This window comes from Malaclemys terrapin, chromosome 3 (assembly GCF_027887155.1).
Source record: "Malaclemys terrapin pileata isolate rMalTer1 chromosome 3, rMalTer1.hap1, whole genome shotgun sequence".
Lineage (NCBI taxonomy): Eukaryota > Metazoa > Chordata > Testudines > Emydidae > Malaclemys > Malaclemys terrapin.
Genome location: NC_071507.1, coordinates 179,341,428 through 179,358,128, shown reverse-complemented (window position 1 = coordinate 179,358,128; position 16,701 = coordinate 179,341,428). Strand labels below are relative to the sequence as shown.

The window sequence follows — 16,701 nt, the reverse complement described above, 5'->3', positions numbered from 1 at the left end:
ATACTGTCTAGACCATCCCTGATAGACATTTATCTAACCTACTCTTAAATATCTCCAGAGACGGAGATTCCACAACCTCCCTAGGCAATTTGTTCCAGTGTTTAACCACCCTGACAGTTAGGAACTTTTTCCTAATATCCAACCTAGACCTTCCTTGCTGCAGTTTAAACCCATTGTTTCTGGTTCTATCCTTAGAGGCTAAGGTGAACAAGTTCTCTCCCTCCTCCTTATGACACCCTTTTAGATACCTGAAAACTGCTATCATGTCCCCTCTCAGTCTTCTCTTTTCCAAACTAAACAAACCCAATTCTTTCAGCCTTCCTTCATAGGTCATGTTCTCAAGACCTTTAATCATTCTTGTTGCTCTTCTTTGGACCCTTTCCAATTTCTCCACATCTTTTTTAAAATGCGGCGCCCAGAACTAGACACAATACTCCAGCTGAGGCCTAACCAGAGCAGAGTAGAGCGGAAGAATGACTTCTCGTGTCTTGCTCACAACACACCTGTTAATACATCCCAGAATCGTGTTTGCTTTTTTTGCAACAGCATCACACTGTTGACTCATATTTAGCTTGTGGTCCACTATAACCCCTAGATCCCTTTCTGCCGTACTCCTTCCTAAACAGTCTTTTCCCATTCTGTATGTGTGAAATTGATTTTTCCTTCCTAAGTGGAGCACTTTGCATTTGTCTTTGTTAAACTTCATCCTGTTTAACTCAGACCATTTCTCCAATTTGTCCAGATCATTTTGAATTATGACCCGGTCCTCCAAAGTAGTTGCAATCCCTCCCAGTTTGGTATCATCCGCAAACTTAATAAGCGTACTTTCTATGGCAATATCTAAGTCGTTGATGAAGATATTGAACAGAGCCGGTCCCAAAACAGACCCCTGCGGTACCCCACTCGTTACGCCTTTCCAGCAGGATTGGGAACCATTAATAACAACTCTCTGAGTACGGTTATCCAGCCAGTTATGCACCCACCTTATAGTAGCCCCATCTAAATTGTATTTGCCTAGTTTATCGATAAGAATATCATGTGAGACCGTATCAAATGCCTTACTAAAGTCTAGGTATACCACATCCACCGCTTCACCCTTATCCACAAGGCTCGTTATCCTATCAAAGAAAGCTATCAGATTGGTTTGACATGATTTGTTCTTTACAAATCCATGCTGGCTGTTCCCTATCACCTTACCACCTTCCAAGTGTTTGCAGATGATTTCCTTAATTACTTGCTCCATTATCTTCCCTGGCACAGAAGTTAAACTAACTGGTCTGTAGTTTCCTGGGTTGTTTTTATTTCCCTTTTTATAGATGGGCACTATATTTGCCCTTTTCCAGTCTTCTGGAATCTCTCCCGTCTCCCATGACTTTCCAAAGATAATAGCTAGAGGCTCAGATACCTCCTCTATTAGCTCCTTGAGTATTCTAGGATGCATTTCATCAGGCCCTGGTGACTTGCAGGCATCTAACTTTTCTAAGTGATTTTTAACTTGTTCTTTTTTTATTTTATCCACTAAACCTACCCCCTTCCCATTCGTATTCACTATGTTAGGCATTCCTTCAGACTTCTCGGTGAAGACCGAAACAAAGAAGTCATTAAGCATCTCTGCCATTTCCAAGTTTCCTGTTACTGTTTCTCCCTCTTCACTAAGCAGTGGGCCTACCCTGTCTTTGGTCTTCCTCTTGCTTCTAATGTATTGATAAAAAGTCTTCTTTGTTTCCTTTTATTCCCGTAGCTAGTTTGAGCTCATTTTGTGCCTTTGCCTTTCTAATCTTGCCCCTGCATTCCTGTGTTGTTTGCCTATATTCATCCTTTGTAATCTGTCCTAGTTTCCATTTTTTATATGACTCCTTTTTATTTTTTAGATCGTGCAAGATCTCGTGGTTAAGCCAAGGTGGTCTTTTGCCACATTTTCTATCTTTCCTAACCAGCGGAATAGCTTGCTTTTGGGCCCTTAGTAGTGTCCCTTTGAAAAACTGCCAACTCTCCTCAGTTGTTTTTCCCCTCAGTCTTGATTCCCATGGGACCTTACCTATCAGCTCTCTGAGCTTCCCAAAATCTGCCTTCCTGAAATCCATTGTCTCTATTTTGCTGTTCTCCCTTCTACCCTTCCTTAGAACTGCAAACTCTATGATTTCATGATCACTTTCACCCAGGCTGCCTTCTACTTTCACATTCTCAACGAGTTCCTCCCTATTTGTTAAAATCAAGTCTAGAACAGCTTCCCCCCTAGTAGCTTTTTCAACCTTCTGAAATAAAAAGTTGTCTCCAAAGCAGTCCAAGAATTTGTTGGATAGTCTGTGCCCCGCTGTGTTATTTTCCCAACATATATCCGGATAGTTGAAGTCCCCCATCACCACCAAATCTTGGGCTTTGGATGATTTTGTTAGTTGCTTGAAAAAAGCCTCATCCACCTCTTCCACCTGGTTAGGTGGCCTGTAGTAGACTCCTAGCATGACATCTCCCTTGTTTTTTGCCCCTTTTAGCCTAACCCAGAGACTCTCAACACTTCCGTCTCCTATGTCCATCTCTATCTCAGTCCAATTGTGTACATTTTTAATATATAAGGCAACACCTCCTCCCTTTTTCCCCTGTCTATCCTTTCTGAGCAAGCTGTACCCATCCACACCAACATTCCAATCATGTGTATTATCCCACCAAGTTTCAGTGATGCCAACAATGTCATAGTTGTATTTATTTATTAGCACTTCCAGTTCTTCCTGCTTATTGCCCATACTTCTCGCATTTGTATATAGGCATCTAAGATACTGGTTTGATCTTGCCTCCCAGTTTTGTCCTGACTCTCCTTTCTCTCTGCCAATATAGCCCACACTCCCTCTCGTTTCCGACCCATCTCCCCGGTCTCCATGTTCCCCACTTACCTTACATCCCAAGTCATTATTTTTAAATGATAAAATGTAGACTTTGGATTTGCTCTACTATAAGGGTGTTTATAAGCTGCAAAAAAGTCTATGAATTCTGTATATTGAATTTTTTAAAAATCACTCAATTTTGTAGTTATTAGCCTTGTATAATCTATAAAAACCATAATGTTGTGTGCTCCTATTGCTGAATCTAGAATAGCAATGAACTGAAAAATACTATTCATGGCTCTGTGCTAACATTAGTCATGATGAGGGCATACATAGACATTTTGACTTCAGAAGGTTCACTACAAGTTGAAATTGTTGAGCTCTAAGCCCCATCACTTTCTGCTGCATTCAGAATATTATCATAAGTCTTTTCAAACTGTCATGGATGATGATTTACAATAATTAAAATTTATAATTCAGTTTACAACCAAGATAGGAATTTGCTTTGGCAGGCTCTAAAAACAGAGGGCACCATAATAACATAAGAATGGCCACATTGGGTCAGACCAGTGGTTCATCTAGTCTAGTATCTTGTCTTGTGACAGTGCCCTATGCCAGATGCTTCAGAGGGAGTGAACAGAGCTGGGCACTTTATCCAGCGATCCGTTCCGTCAACCAGGCCAGCTTTTAAAGTCAGAGGTTTAGGGACACCCAGAACATGGGGTTGCATCCCTGAGCATCTTTGCTAATAGCCATTGATGGATCTGTCCTCCATGAATTTACCTAATTCTTTTTTGAACTCACTTATACTTTTGGCCTTCACAACATCCCCTGGCAATGAGTTTCACAAGTTTACTGTGAGCTGTGGGAAGAATTACGTTTGTTTGTGTGTTTGTTTGTTTTAAACTTGTTGCCTATTAATTTCATTGGGTGACTTCTGATTTTTGTATTATGTGAAAGGGTAAACAACACTTCTTTATTCACAGTCTCCACATCATTCATGATTTTGTAGACCTCTATCTCATTCCCCCTCTGCCATCTCTTTTCCAAGATGAACAATGAGAGTGTTTTTAATTTCTCCACCATGAGTAAAATAAGATTGAAGATCTGAATCAAATCAACAAAACCAAAACATTTACGTTTTCTCCGAACAGTGCATACCATTCTGCATCATAAATATTTCTGTACTAAAGCAAGCCAAAAAGATGGCACATTAACATGTCTAGCAGAAGGGTCATCCTGCAGTGGAAGCCATCTCCCCCAAAATGTGCAGCTCCTATATGAAAGCTCCCCAAAAAAGGAGAGCTAATGCAGATTAGTTTCCCCAATTTCCATGTTCTGCCTACTCAGCTGGGGACAACACATTTTGTGGCATTTAGTCTTGTGCATAGATTAACAAATACCCTTCTGTACTCAGATATCAGTCCTGCAGAGGGAGACCAATTGGTTCTGGGCTCAGTCTCTGACCTTGTTGGAAAAACAATTTTCTGATACTCCAAAAGTAATAAAACTCCACTCTTGGATCCTAGCTTTGGGTGTAGAGAGACCAATATAGCTGATGAGCAAGCTAAGAATGTAGAAGTCACATGATGGGAGGGTGAATAGGATGCATCCTATCTTCAACTGCCAATTCCTTTTATTACGCATTGAGTGAGGAGCAGTGACTATATTGTATGTTTAGATTATGGCCAATAGTTTATGCAAAGGGAGGGTAGTGTGTATTCAGTATGTGGTTTTGCATATTGTTTTCTCTTGGGGGAAAATCTTATTGATTGAAATTCAAATATAGGTGGTTTCCTGTGTTTCTTCTCTTGTGCCTTATCACAGAGTACTGGATTACGGTCCAGTGATATTGCTGACTGGCGTAATCCTTTACCATAAGAGCTCCCTGCTTACACAATAGGGAAAGGCCTACCCCTAGTTGCAGAGTATGTTGGGTCCATTTAGCATACCTTCGGGTAGTCAGTGTCTCTGGATAGCAGATCCAGATCCAGATCGCATAATTTCACTGTTAAATCTATGCAGTCTTATGGAGTTCCTGAAGACCACACTGGTCAAGATGTGTGTAAATGGGCTACTACTTAATTGTTGTCATTAAACATGTAGCGCATTGTCTATGGCATCTGCTCTGCCTGCAGGCAGGGTGCATGCTTCAATGCTAGCCTAGATAAAAGGAGCAGATGTGTCTTGTCTTTTGCCTCCTCCTTTAGGAGACTAACTCAGGCTCCATCTCTGTAGCAGCTTTAACTAAGTTTACCTCTTTATTGCATCAGCAGCATATCTTGTGATATTTTAAGTAGGGTGACCAGATGTCCCGATTTTATACGGACAGTCCCAATTTTTGGGTCTTTTTCTTATATAGGCTCCTATTACCCCTCACCCCTGTTCCGATTTTTCACATTTGCTGTCTGGTCATCCTGATTTTAGGTTACTTTCAAAACCTTTCTGCTTTTAAATTTCTCTCTCCATGACAAGCCTTGGCACCATTATCAGTACTAGATTTGATGCATGGAGAAAGCTGACTATTTACAACAGCCGCATCATTTCCTCAATATGCAGATTACCTTTTGATATAGTGATTGGGAGGGTCTTCAGTGCACCTCTTATGTGGTGGCAGAATGTGTCTTAGAGAGGCTTGTCTTTTAAGACATCATTAATTTGTTTTACATTTCATTAACGAAGCAGGGACCAGGCTATAGAGTAACTGTGATGCTTTAAGAAAGCATACATGAATCAAACTAGCTTTAGTGCATGGTGGCAACATGAAGGAAATTTGACAGATTTTCCCCCTATATTTTGATATAAGTTTCCTTTCAACTTTGGCATCTCATTTCAGTGCAGTTGGATGCCGTTTACAGCATCAGGACAATTTCACAGGTGCCTAGACAAATGTTAACACCTCAGTGAACATACATATATACATACACGCTCACACATACACACTGCTTTGAGTAAATGGCTTGATAATTCTTCATCTTAGATGCCTCTAAATTAGTTGCTTCACTGATGGCCATATTGATACTACAAGAAAGATCTCTCCTAGGTCCTTTCACACACATGGCCTGCTCAGGACACAGCAAATCTATGGATGTGTCATTGCCACAGTTATTCATTGTCTTGAGCTACTTCTGTTTCTCAGTGCTGACCGAGATAGTGAATATATTCTTCAGTTTTCTCAGGAAATGTTTTTAGCCACCTGATAATTTGACACCCCCAGCTCAGTCAGTGAGACAGATTCTTGTCTCCATTCCCATTGCTTTGCACTCCACATGTGCTACGTAGGATTTGGTTTCTGCCTGTAACTGGCCAGTAGAGAATTTCTCTAGTGGCAGTAAACTTTCCTTTGGCATAAAGTCAGCTGTGCATGCCACAACAACCCCAGAACTGCTACTCTGATTCCCCAGTAGTGAGTGATCGCTTAGGGATCATAAACTGGTGGCATGACTTAAGGCTGACCCTAGGCAGCTTTATCCCAATTCCTCTGATGAGTAGGTTTTTCTCTGAGGGCCTCTGTGCCAGTATTTCTTCTGCAATTGAGCAAAAGGATTTATGGAAGCTCTGGTTTATGTAATATAGCTTTCAGTGCATTCAACAGTTCTATGCACAATGTTGATATTTGGAATGGGAAAATAATTAGTTCTCCAAGTAATCTTATGTGAGGACATTTCCTTAATGCCTTAAATTGTATATACTTTAGAGGTATTGCCACATATGGCTAATTTTTTTAAATCTACAGTTCCTATAAGCTAACCATCTGGAAAGTTGTTGCCTAGTAACAGGCTGTGTAAGAGGCTGATCCCTAAAATGTGCATACCTGTCTAGGCAGCGCAAAGCTCAAGTATTCAAGAACGTAGTATACACATACCTAATGATGTTTCTAGACATGTTTTGGCTGCTTTCCAGAGTGTCTTGTGCCATGATTATTTTTCTGCTCGTACAACTAGTGCTTATTGTCTCAAGGAACTGTAATGCCTGCAGCTCCTCAGAATGAGGTGGTTGTTTGAGGTTTCCATGGTTACAGACAAGGCAAGAGGCTGTGCACATTTTAAAGACTTTACTATGAGATCAATAGGAGCATAAGACATATGTTGTTATGCAAATCGATACATCCTTAAAATAAACAGTGTTTAGTTGCATAACTTAATTGGTCACTAGCTGATCAATAGTTTTCTAGTTGATTTTACTAAATAGTCTGTCCTGGAATACACCAATCAAATTTCTAACCTTCTGATTCTGATTTTACAAATTTAGGTTATTTACTATGTAAAAGAAAGCTGAATCCCTTTTGTAAAACCAAAAAGGGAGATGCATTCATATATCTAAGATGGAATAAATTTATATTCTGTATGATTCAGATATCTGTTTTAGTCCTCAAAAGAAGCTTTAGGAGAATTCAAACATCTGTCCTTTGAATATTTGTTTCATCTTAATACTATATTGTGTCATAATTTCTGAAGCCATCCCTTTAAGGACACTAAAAGACTTTAGTGAGTCCTTAAAGTGCCAGTTAGTCTCTTTTATGTCACAGAGATTGTCAAATATCTCCACAGGGTTGTATGTCCAAACTCTGCCTACTGTAGAGTTTTCCAGACTACTCCAGATTTTGTATATGCATCCGTAGAAGTAGGCTGTAGCCCATGAAAGCTTATGCTCTAATAAATTTGTTAGTCTCTAAGGTGCCACAAGTACTCCTGTTCTTTTCCAGATTTTTTGATATAAGTTCTCAATTAGCCTGTAATACAAGTTTTAGACCATTTATTCAGTTTGAGCCTAAATGGATTGAGGAACTGATTAGGAACACAAATAGAAATAAATGGTCAATTGAAGGAGACTAAAGTGGATTGCCCAAAGGATTTGTAGTGAGACATGTTGTTTTAATACTTTAATGAACTGGAAAAGAGGGCGAAAATTGAGATGGTAAAATTTCAAATGACACAATTTAGGCTACTCAAGACTACTAATGTTATGAGGAACTTCCAAAGATCCTAACAAAGTTAGACAATTGGGCAAGACTGGCAGGTGAAATTAAATGTAGACAAATGTAAAGTAGCACGCTGGAAGGAACAAGTGGAGTTACTCGTAAATATTGGGTTCTAAATTAGTTGCAATAACTCAGGAAAATGTTTAGGGTATAACTGTGAATAGTTCGATGAAAGCATTTCCTCAGTATTGGTTTAAAAAAAAAAGGCAAACAAATGCTAGCTTGCTTTAGGAATAGGATAGAGAATAACACTGTAATGTTACCATACTATTATTGATAAGATGAGATGCTTGAATGCAGTTCTTGCTGATCCATTTCAAAAATAATATAACAGAATTAGAAGAGGTCTAGAGAAGGGCAAGTAAAATGATTATAGACATGGAAATATTGGGACAGTTTAGATAAGTTGTGACATAAGGGTATATAAAATAATGAAATCTATAAAGAAGGTCAGTTGGGTGTTCTTATTTACCTTTTATTGTAGAAGAATAACAAGATGATGTCTTATAAAGTTAAAAATCAACACATTTTAAAATGAAAGGCAATATTTTTTGAACAATGTATAATTAATCTTTAAAGTCACTGCCCCAGGTACTATTGAAACAAAAAGCTCAATAATATTAAAAAAAGAGACATTTATGAATATGAAAATCTGCAATTAAACTTGTTAGAATAAAAATGTATAAGGGATTGCAACCATTATGCTTTAATATATAAAAATATGTTTTTCCTCTACCCCTGTTCCACATGCCCTGATGGCTTTCACATATTGGTTTATTTTGTTGTTTTCAGTGTGGGGCATGTGTGTTCTAAATGGGTGGATGAAAACGATTTGTCAATGATTGCTAGATTTCAGTGTCACCATTTACATGTGTGAATTTGCAGTAAAAATATATTTCAGTAATTACATCTTATTTTTAGTCTGTTCTAGATATGGATACCTTTTCAAAAAGCATTGTGAAGTTTGATCTGAGCAGTGCTAATTCCAGGATGTGGCTGTCACTAGTATAGATGATGGTTATATCTCTGTCATCTGTCCGTCATTTTCATGCCCTTTTCCTGCTAGCAGGCATTCTTGCTAGAGTAGATACTGTTCCGGTTCTAAGACTAATTTCAGGAACCTCTCTCCAAGTGCTTTGTTGCAGTAATAGTCTCAATCAGTTGACATAGGAATCCATCTGACTAGATGCCGGCTTCCTGGGGTTGTCTGTCTTAAACCAGTGAGTCTTTTGGGAGGGAGGAACATTTCAGCTAACTTCCATCTTGTCTCCATTCTTAAGAGCTCTAGACTATTTGGATGTTCTGTACTCAAGGAGCAGTTTCAAAAGAAATCTCTTCCAGTGCCAACCTCCCAGTTGAATCTCAAGCTTGGTGCATGTCTCATTAAAGGTAGTGTCTTGAGTAAGGTCAGGTCACTGCTGTGCCAACCCATTGTTTATAAAGGTGTCAGCATATCAGTGAAGAACAAATTACTCTTGCCTGTTAGTTTCTTTCGTATGGTGACTCCAGTATAGACACCATCTAAATTACCCTATTTGATTAACAGACTCTGGCAGAATGGCTAGAAGTAAGTATAAGGTTTTTTCCTCTGGCTTTGGAAGTTCTCAACTAGTTACAGATTTCCTGACTGCCTAGAAATTGCAGACATAGAAATCTGGATTAGTTACCACCTGATGCAGGGGACTTGCTATGTCACAGAAAACAATTAGCAGGTAAGAAATTAGCTTTACTTTGTTTTTTTAAAGGTCTGTTTAAAACCACAATTTCCCCCTCATTTTTAACCAACAGGTTCGCCATAAAACGTCACAGAAGGTTTATGCAATGAAGCTTCTTAGTAAATTTGAAATGATAAAAAGATCGGATTCAGCCTTTTTCTGGGAAGAAAGAGATATCATGGCCTTTGCCAACAGTCCCTGGGTGGTTCAAGTAAGGAGTGTTTTTCTATTGTTTTTAAATTTAAGTTAAATCTATTTAATTTTGGGGTCAGTTTTGAATATGCATATACATTCAAATAATGGGTCAGATTCTGATCTCAATTTAGAAGTCACATCAGTGTAACTGAGTTGAGAATCGGGATCACTGGATTTTTTTTTTTTAAGTTTATATTTGTCCATATTGATAGGCTAACTTTTAGCTTGATCACTTCAGCTGCAGTATAAAATTAAATGGAATTTTCAAACAGCCTCAAATGTGTACTCTACTTGAAATTGTAATATTTTTTGTATAAAGGGAAAATTGTGAGTCGGATTGCAGTTGCAAAAAATATGTGAGCGAACTGAATTTTTTCTACTAATCTATTCTGCCAGATTAATTTTATTAGTGTTTGTAATGTGGCTCAATCATGAGGTCACAAACATTGCATTGTGTCATTACGGAATATATTAGGGAGAAGGAAAGTGGATTTAAGTACAAAGTATCTATTTATGCACCCATGTACCTCAATAATCTGTAACAATGAAAACCTAAATGCAGGAAAAAATTCTTGGTACTTTTAATTTAAGAATTAAATAGTTCTAACTTGAAACATTTTCAAGTGTGTAGATGTGATTCTCTGTATGTAAAAGGTAAATACAGCCATCTCATTTTAATACTGGCCACTGACCAATTACATAGTAATGGCATGACCTTACTTGGGCTGTTTTCAAATGGATGGGATCTTGAGGTGAAAGTCCTAGAGTGCATTCAGTGAAACCCTCTAAAATAATTCGTAAAGAAATAAACTTACTTTCAATATACCAGTAACCTAAAATATTAACTGTACTAATAATTAAATATAGCTTGGTATATATTACAGTTAATCACTTCATGCATCTCCACTTCACAGCACATTAACCTGCATTTATCATTTCTACTTTTGCTTAGCGATGTTAGAGGAGTAATGTATTCCAAATAATAATAATGTAAATATTTAGGAGCTATAACATAATACAGAAATGAAATTTCAAAGCAATTTTAGAGACACCAGCCTCTGTTTAGCTATTTCCAGTACTCTGAATTGTACTTGTATCTCTGAGGGAGCTGACATTTCAATGATGCCTCATTAGACTGGGTTTCATGCTGAGAAACAGAATGAGATGCACTCAATAAATGGAATAAATAAGAAATTAGTAGTTTTTTTAAGATTGTGAGATAAGGCAGTTTTAAAGTTTAGCAGATGTTAGATTCCTGTTAAATTAAGCAAAGTCTTTATTAGAAACTTTAAAAAAAATTGAACTTGCCTTACAACAGTCTTGAAAATCTCTGATTATCTAAGAACAGTTTAATGAAACCATAATAGAAAGATGGTTGCTTTTCAAATATCCCTCAAGTAATTTTCCTTCTTTTCTTCTGTAGCTCTTTTGTGCCTTTCAAGATGACCGATACTTGTATATGGTAATGGAATACATGCCGGGTGGAGATCTTGTAAATCTTATGAGCAATTATGATGTGCCTGAAAAATGGGCCAAATTTTACACAGCTGAAGTTGTCCTTGCTTTGGATGCAATTCACTCCATGGGCTTGATACACAGAGATGTGAAGCCTGACAATATGCTTTTGGATAAACATGGGCATCTGAAGTTGGCAGATTTTGGCACCTGTATGAAAATGGATGAAGTAAGTATGCAAATTAAATATTTTATCTACCACAAAGATAGAGAATGTTCAGGTTTTATTTTATTGTAAATTACTCAGGGATATAAGGAATAAAGGAATGTTCAGCTAATTGTGCTTCTTGATTGGCAGAATATTCCTTGTTATCTAATTTTAAGTAGAGGGAAGGACCTTCTGTGTTTTGTAACATTGGCCCATAATAAACTATTCTGGGATGGCGACAAAGGAAAGAGACCTACTTTTTGTTATTTCTGGGAGCATGTATGTTTATGAATTTCTGTGTGTTCATTCTTTAGCCAATGTTTGAACAGCTCATGAGACAACTCCTAATTTCAACATTAGTAATCTTGGAGCAGTTTATAAACTGACACTTTGGTATAAATGAAATTGTTACTGAAGAGGCAACAATTTACATAGTCCCATATATTCATTACATATATAATTGCTCCGACAGCACCCCCTAGTGGTTTTCAACTTAAAAATTTAGATTAAAGTAAAGTGACTAATGAAGTGTGATGCACTGATTGGGACTACTTATTGCTAGTATTCAAAATATTCTATTTTTTCATTGCCCACATGTTAAAATGTACTGCCTAATGGACCACATTCTTTAATGTGATAGTTTCAAGATAAACTCATATGACTATAAAAAAGCCTTATTTGGACTACTAATAACATTTTAAAGCAGACTTTTAAAATCTTCTGTATTTTTCAGTTTACACTTTGTTCTTGTTAAGTGAAGAGTAAAAAGTAAACAGTGAAATTACTCTGTAACTACACATATTTCCCCCCCCCCCCGTTGTGTTTTACTCTACAAAGGTACCGTAAGTTGTCATGAACTTTGTGTTATGTTCATTACCCTTCATTTTAAAATGTTTCTCTAATATTTTAATATTGGTGTTCCTTTGTTTTATCAGCTTTGACTTAACAGGAGTTTATTTTGGCCTGAAGGATACTACCTTACTGCTTTCTTCTGCTATGTTGTGCTAGAATTTGCATCTAGTACTTATACAAAATAGGTTCTTCTTCCTTTGCAACTTATTTAACTTCTTTTCTCCAGTATTTTTTTTTTTTTTTGGTAATATATTTTAGAGTAATACCCTTTTATAGTAACTGCAAAATGTACTCTGAAATACAGGTGTCTTTTTTCCTCATATGGTATTTTATAAGCTTATTGAGAAATGTAAAAGTCTTCATTTCTAGTATCATTTAGTTACTTCATTTTGTTAATGCCACAGTGATTCTATTCCACAGGTAGATGGGTTGTTTATCTTAATTTGATTATTTGGGAGACAAGATGGCGGAGGTAACATCTTTTAATGGACCAACTTCAGCAGTTGGTCCACTAAAAGATATTACCTCACCCACCTTCTCTCTCTAATATCCTGGGACCGCCATGGCTTACATACACTTACTTTGATTATGTAAGGCTGCTGACTGGCAGAGTTAATTTATTTTTATATTAGTTATATATGTTGCCAGGTTGTTACTGTAAGTCTAAATATTTTCAGGGTGCTTTTGAATAAGTGTCCTTTTAAATGTTATATCCAAATAAATAAATAAATATAATGGAACCGTGTAGCAGTAAATGTCCGATAGGGTTGTCCAATCTGTACTGATATTATTAGGCTACATATTAGGTGGCTTATGCCTTCGGGCTTTGCATCTTTCATTGTACAAATTCTATAAGGCTTTCCAGGTTCCCATTCTCTGAACAGATTCTCTGATCCTTTCCCTGTATAGATATTCAGAACCCTGACTGACACTTTGCTTGCAGTAAGCCAAATTTGTTTAGTTGTTTGAGACTAAACTTAATGTGATAATGGGCCTCGTTTTACTTTTAATTGAAATAAGGTAAAAATAGTATTTGATCTGCTTAGTATGAACCCTTAACTTGTTTTTCTTCAAGTGCTTGCTCATACCCATACCATGTTAGGTGCGTGCGCACAGCATGGACTATTGCTGGAGATTTTTCCCTCAGAGATATCCGTCAGGTTGACTCTAGCACCCTCTGTGTAGTGGTATACGGGGCGCCACTGGCCTCACACGCACTCAGTTCCTTCTTACCGCCCCTGGTGGTTACTGGAATAACTCCTCTTGCTTCAGCCACTGGTCTCTGGACCTTCAGTACCAGATGGTGGAAGTGAGGAGTACCACTCCCCTTGGTCACCTTGGGAGGACTCATCGTCTGAGTCTTAGGTGGAGCCCTACACCCAGCGCAAGTGCCACCACTGGTACCTGCCCTATGTGCTTCTGGACCTCAGTGCAGGTCTCCCCACCAATACCTGGCCAGGTGGACAATGGCCTATGCAATGGCCATTCAGAAGTCCATGGGGGTTTCCCTCCGTACCATGTCCATCTTCTCACCTGTCATACTCAGTTGCTTCTGAGGGGCGGGATCCCGCTTCACTCCTCTCGGCACTGGACACCAACTCCCAGTACTGATGCACAAGACGTGGGCCACATGGAGGTAATTAAAACTGAAGATGAGAAAACAGCCCTGACCTTCCAGTAGAGGCCTCTTCTTCTTCCTCCTCCTCCTCCCCAGATGAGGACATCTCGGGACCGAGTGGCTCAGTGCTGCAAGGTGACTTTAGAGCCCATCAGGAGTTTCTGAAGCGGGTAGCAGCTAACCTTGGGATAGAGATTGAGGAGCTCTAGGAATTCTCTCTCAGCCTCATTGACTTTCTAGATGCAGCAGCACCATTTAAGGCGGCCCTACCCATTAACAAGGTGGTAATGGGTCTGGTCAGAGCCCTGTGGCAGACCCCATCTTTTCTTCCTCCCACTTTGGAGAGGTATGGCTTCAACAGCCAGCCCACTTCTCGGCTCCACCACTGAGACAGGACCTGTACAAAAGAAAGAGCAGAGGTTACAAGCGCCATCAGTTGCTCCCATCCACCTCAACCTCACTGCCAGGATTGCATAGCTACTCTGGTGGACCCAAGCAGGCTTTTAAAAGGTGTGCCCAAGGGCTCTATACCAGTTTCCGCCTCGGATCCTTGCTCCTCCTGTGTTTCTGGACTGATCCCACTTCAGTTCGGCGTGGTCCCACATCACATCAGGCCACTGGGTTCTAAGTACAGTGGTGTATGGTTATACCCTGCAGTTTTCATCCACTCCTCTCTCCCACCCCTCATCCCTGTCCCTCTTCAGTGACCCTTCTCACAAGCAACTCCTGCTCCAGGAGCTGCAGATCCTCTTACCGGTGGGGGCTGTGGAAAGAGGTACCTCAAAAATTGAGAGGGAAAAAGTTTTACTCACGATATTTCCTAATCCCAAAGGCCCAGGGGGGCTTTTCCCCCATCCTGGACCTGCATCGTCTCAACAATTATCTCAAGAAACTAAGGTTCCGCATGGTCTCCCTGGCCTCAATCATTCCCTCCCTGGATCCAGGGGCCCTCAACTTGAAGGACACTTATTTTCACATTTCTATCTTCCATGGCCACAGAAGATTTGTCAGATTTATTATAAACCAGACTCCTTACCAATTCACCATTTTCCCTTTTGGCCAGTCCTCAGCCTCCTGGGTTTTTACGAAAGGCATGGCGTTGGTAGCTACCTTTCTTAGAAGGCGAGGCGTTCAAGTCTACCCATATCTCAATAACTGGCTGATCAAGGGTCATTCAGAGGCTGAAGTAAAGAAAAGCATCAGCCTGGTCCAAGCCACCTTCCAAGCACTGGGCCTGTTGTCAACAGAAATAGACTCATTCCAGTACAGAGAATAGAGTTGAGTCGAGCACTGCCACGATAAACTCAGGCCCGAGCCTTCCTTCCAAGGATGTGATTCCAGACTTTGTCGGACCTGATATCCAAGGTCATGGCTTAACTGATCACAATAGCTTGGGTTTTCCTCAAGCTACTGGGACACATGGCCGCGTACACTTACAGGCTATGGCACGCAAGGCTGTGCCTCAGGCCTCTGCAGATGTGGTTAGCTTCAGTGTACTCTCTGAACAGTCACTACTTGGACTCTGTGTTTGCTGTCGAGCCCCAGTCCTTGCCTCCCTTGACTTGTGGAAGGACCCCCGGATGGTAATGGCGGATGTTCCCTTTGTCACCCTCCAGCCATCAGTGTCCCTAGTTTCAGACGCTTCAGACCTAGGTTGGGGAGCCCACCTTGATTAACGCAGGGCCTGTGGTCCCAGTAAGAACTCTCCTTGCACATAAATGTCTGGAAGCTCAGAGCTGTCTGCTTGGCTTGCCAAGTGTTCCTTCCCCAGATCGCAGGCAAGGTAGTGCAGGTACTGACAGCACCATAGCCATGTTCTCCATCAGTAAGCAGGAAGGAGCATGCTCCTCTGCCTTGTGTCAGGAGGACATCTGTCTATGGGACTTCTGCATGAAGGACTCCATCCACCTCAAGGCTTCTCATCTTCTGGAAGCCCAGAATGCCCTGGCAGACTACCTCAGCAGATATTTCTCCTCTCACCATGAGTGGTCCCTTCACCCAGGGGTCATCTGGTTCATCTTTCAAAAGTGGGAAATCTCTCTAGGTTGACCAGTTTGCAGCCAAGCAGAACTGGAAATGCCATCAGTTTTGCTCACTGCATTGGGCACAGTCTGGGCTCCCATGCCTTCCTCCTTCCATGGACAGAGCTCTTATTCTACGCATTTCTACCAGTTCCTCTGATTCACAAGGTGCTTCTGAAAATCAAGCGAGACATGGTGAGAGTTATTCTTATAGCCCTGGCATGGCCGCACGAACACTGATTTGGCACACTGCTAGACTTATCAGATAATGTTTTCACCCCTCAGCTCATAGATTAGTACCCCCGCTACTGCTCCCACTCTGTCTGGACCTGATCTCACAAGATCAGCCATGTGCTCCACCTGAACTTCGGGTCCCTTCACTTGACTGCATGGAAGTTATATGGCTGAACCCGATGGAACAAGCCTGTTCAGAACAAGTTCGACAGGTCCTTCTGCGTAGTAGGAAGTCGTCCACTAGGGATACCTACCTCACGAAATGGAAGCATTTCTCAATATGGTCATCCCAAATGGGGCCTCTCTCCGACTCGGTCTTCCCTTCAATGTGTTCTGGATTACTTTCTCCATCTAAAACAACAAGGTCTAGCCTTCACATCTGTCAAGGTGCATCAAGCAGCAATTTCAACTTTCTACCCGCTGGTGGGCGGTAAGTCATTTTTTTCTCACGAGATGACTGTTCTTTTTCTTAAGGAATTGGAGAGACTTTACCCTCAGGATTGCAAATTTATCCCTCTCCCCCCCCCCCCCCCCATGGGATTTAAACCTGATCCTATCAAAACTCACGGGCCCTCCCTTTGAGCCTCTAGCATTGTGCTTTCT

The 16,701-nt window shown here is 40.2% G+C and overlaps 1 protein-coding gene across 5 annotated transcripts in view; it reads left to right on the top strand.

Moving 5' to 3' along the window:
- Positions 1–16,701, top strand: part of ROCK2 (Rho associated coiled-coil containing protein kinase 2) — a 156,696-nt gene that overhangs the window by 79,786 nt on the left and 60,209 nt on the right. For all 5 annotated transcript variants that reach the window (XM_054022708.1, XM_054022705.1, XM_054022706.1 and 2 more), the window contains exons 4-5: positions 9,589–9,726; positions 11,134–11,394. In XM_054022708.1, coding sequence (XP_053878683.1) covers positions 9,589–9,726; positions 11,134–11,394 — 399 coding nt within the window. The remainder of the gene's footprint in view (positions 1–9,588; positions 9,727–11,133; positions 11,395–16,701) is intronic.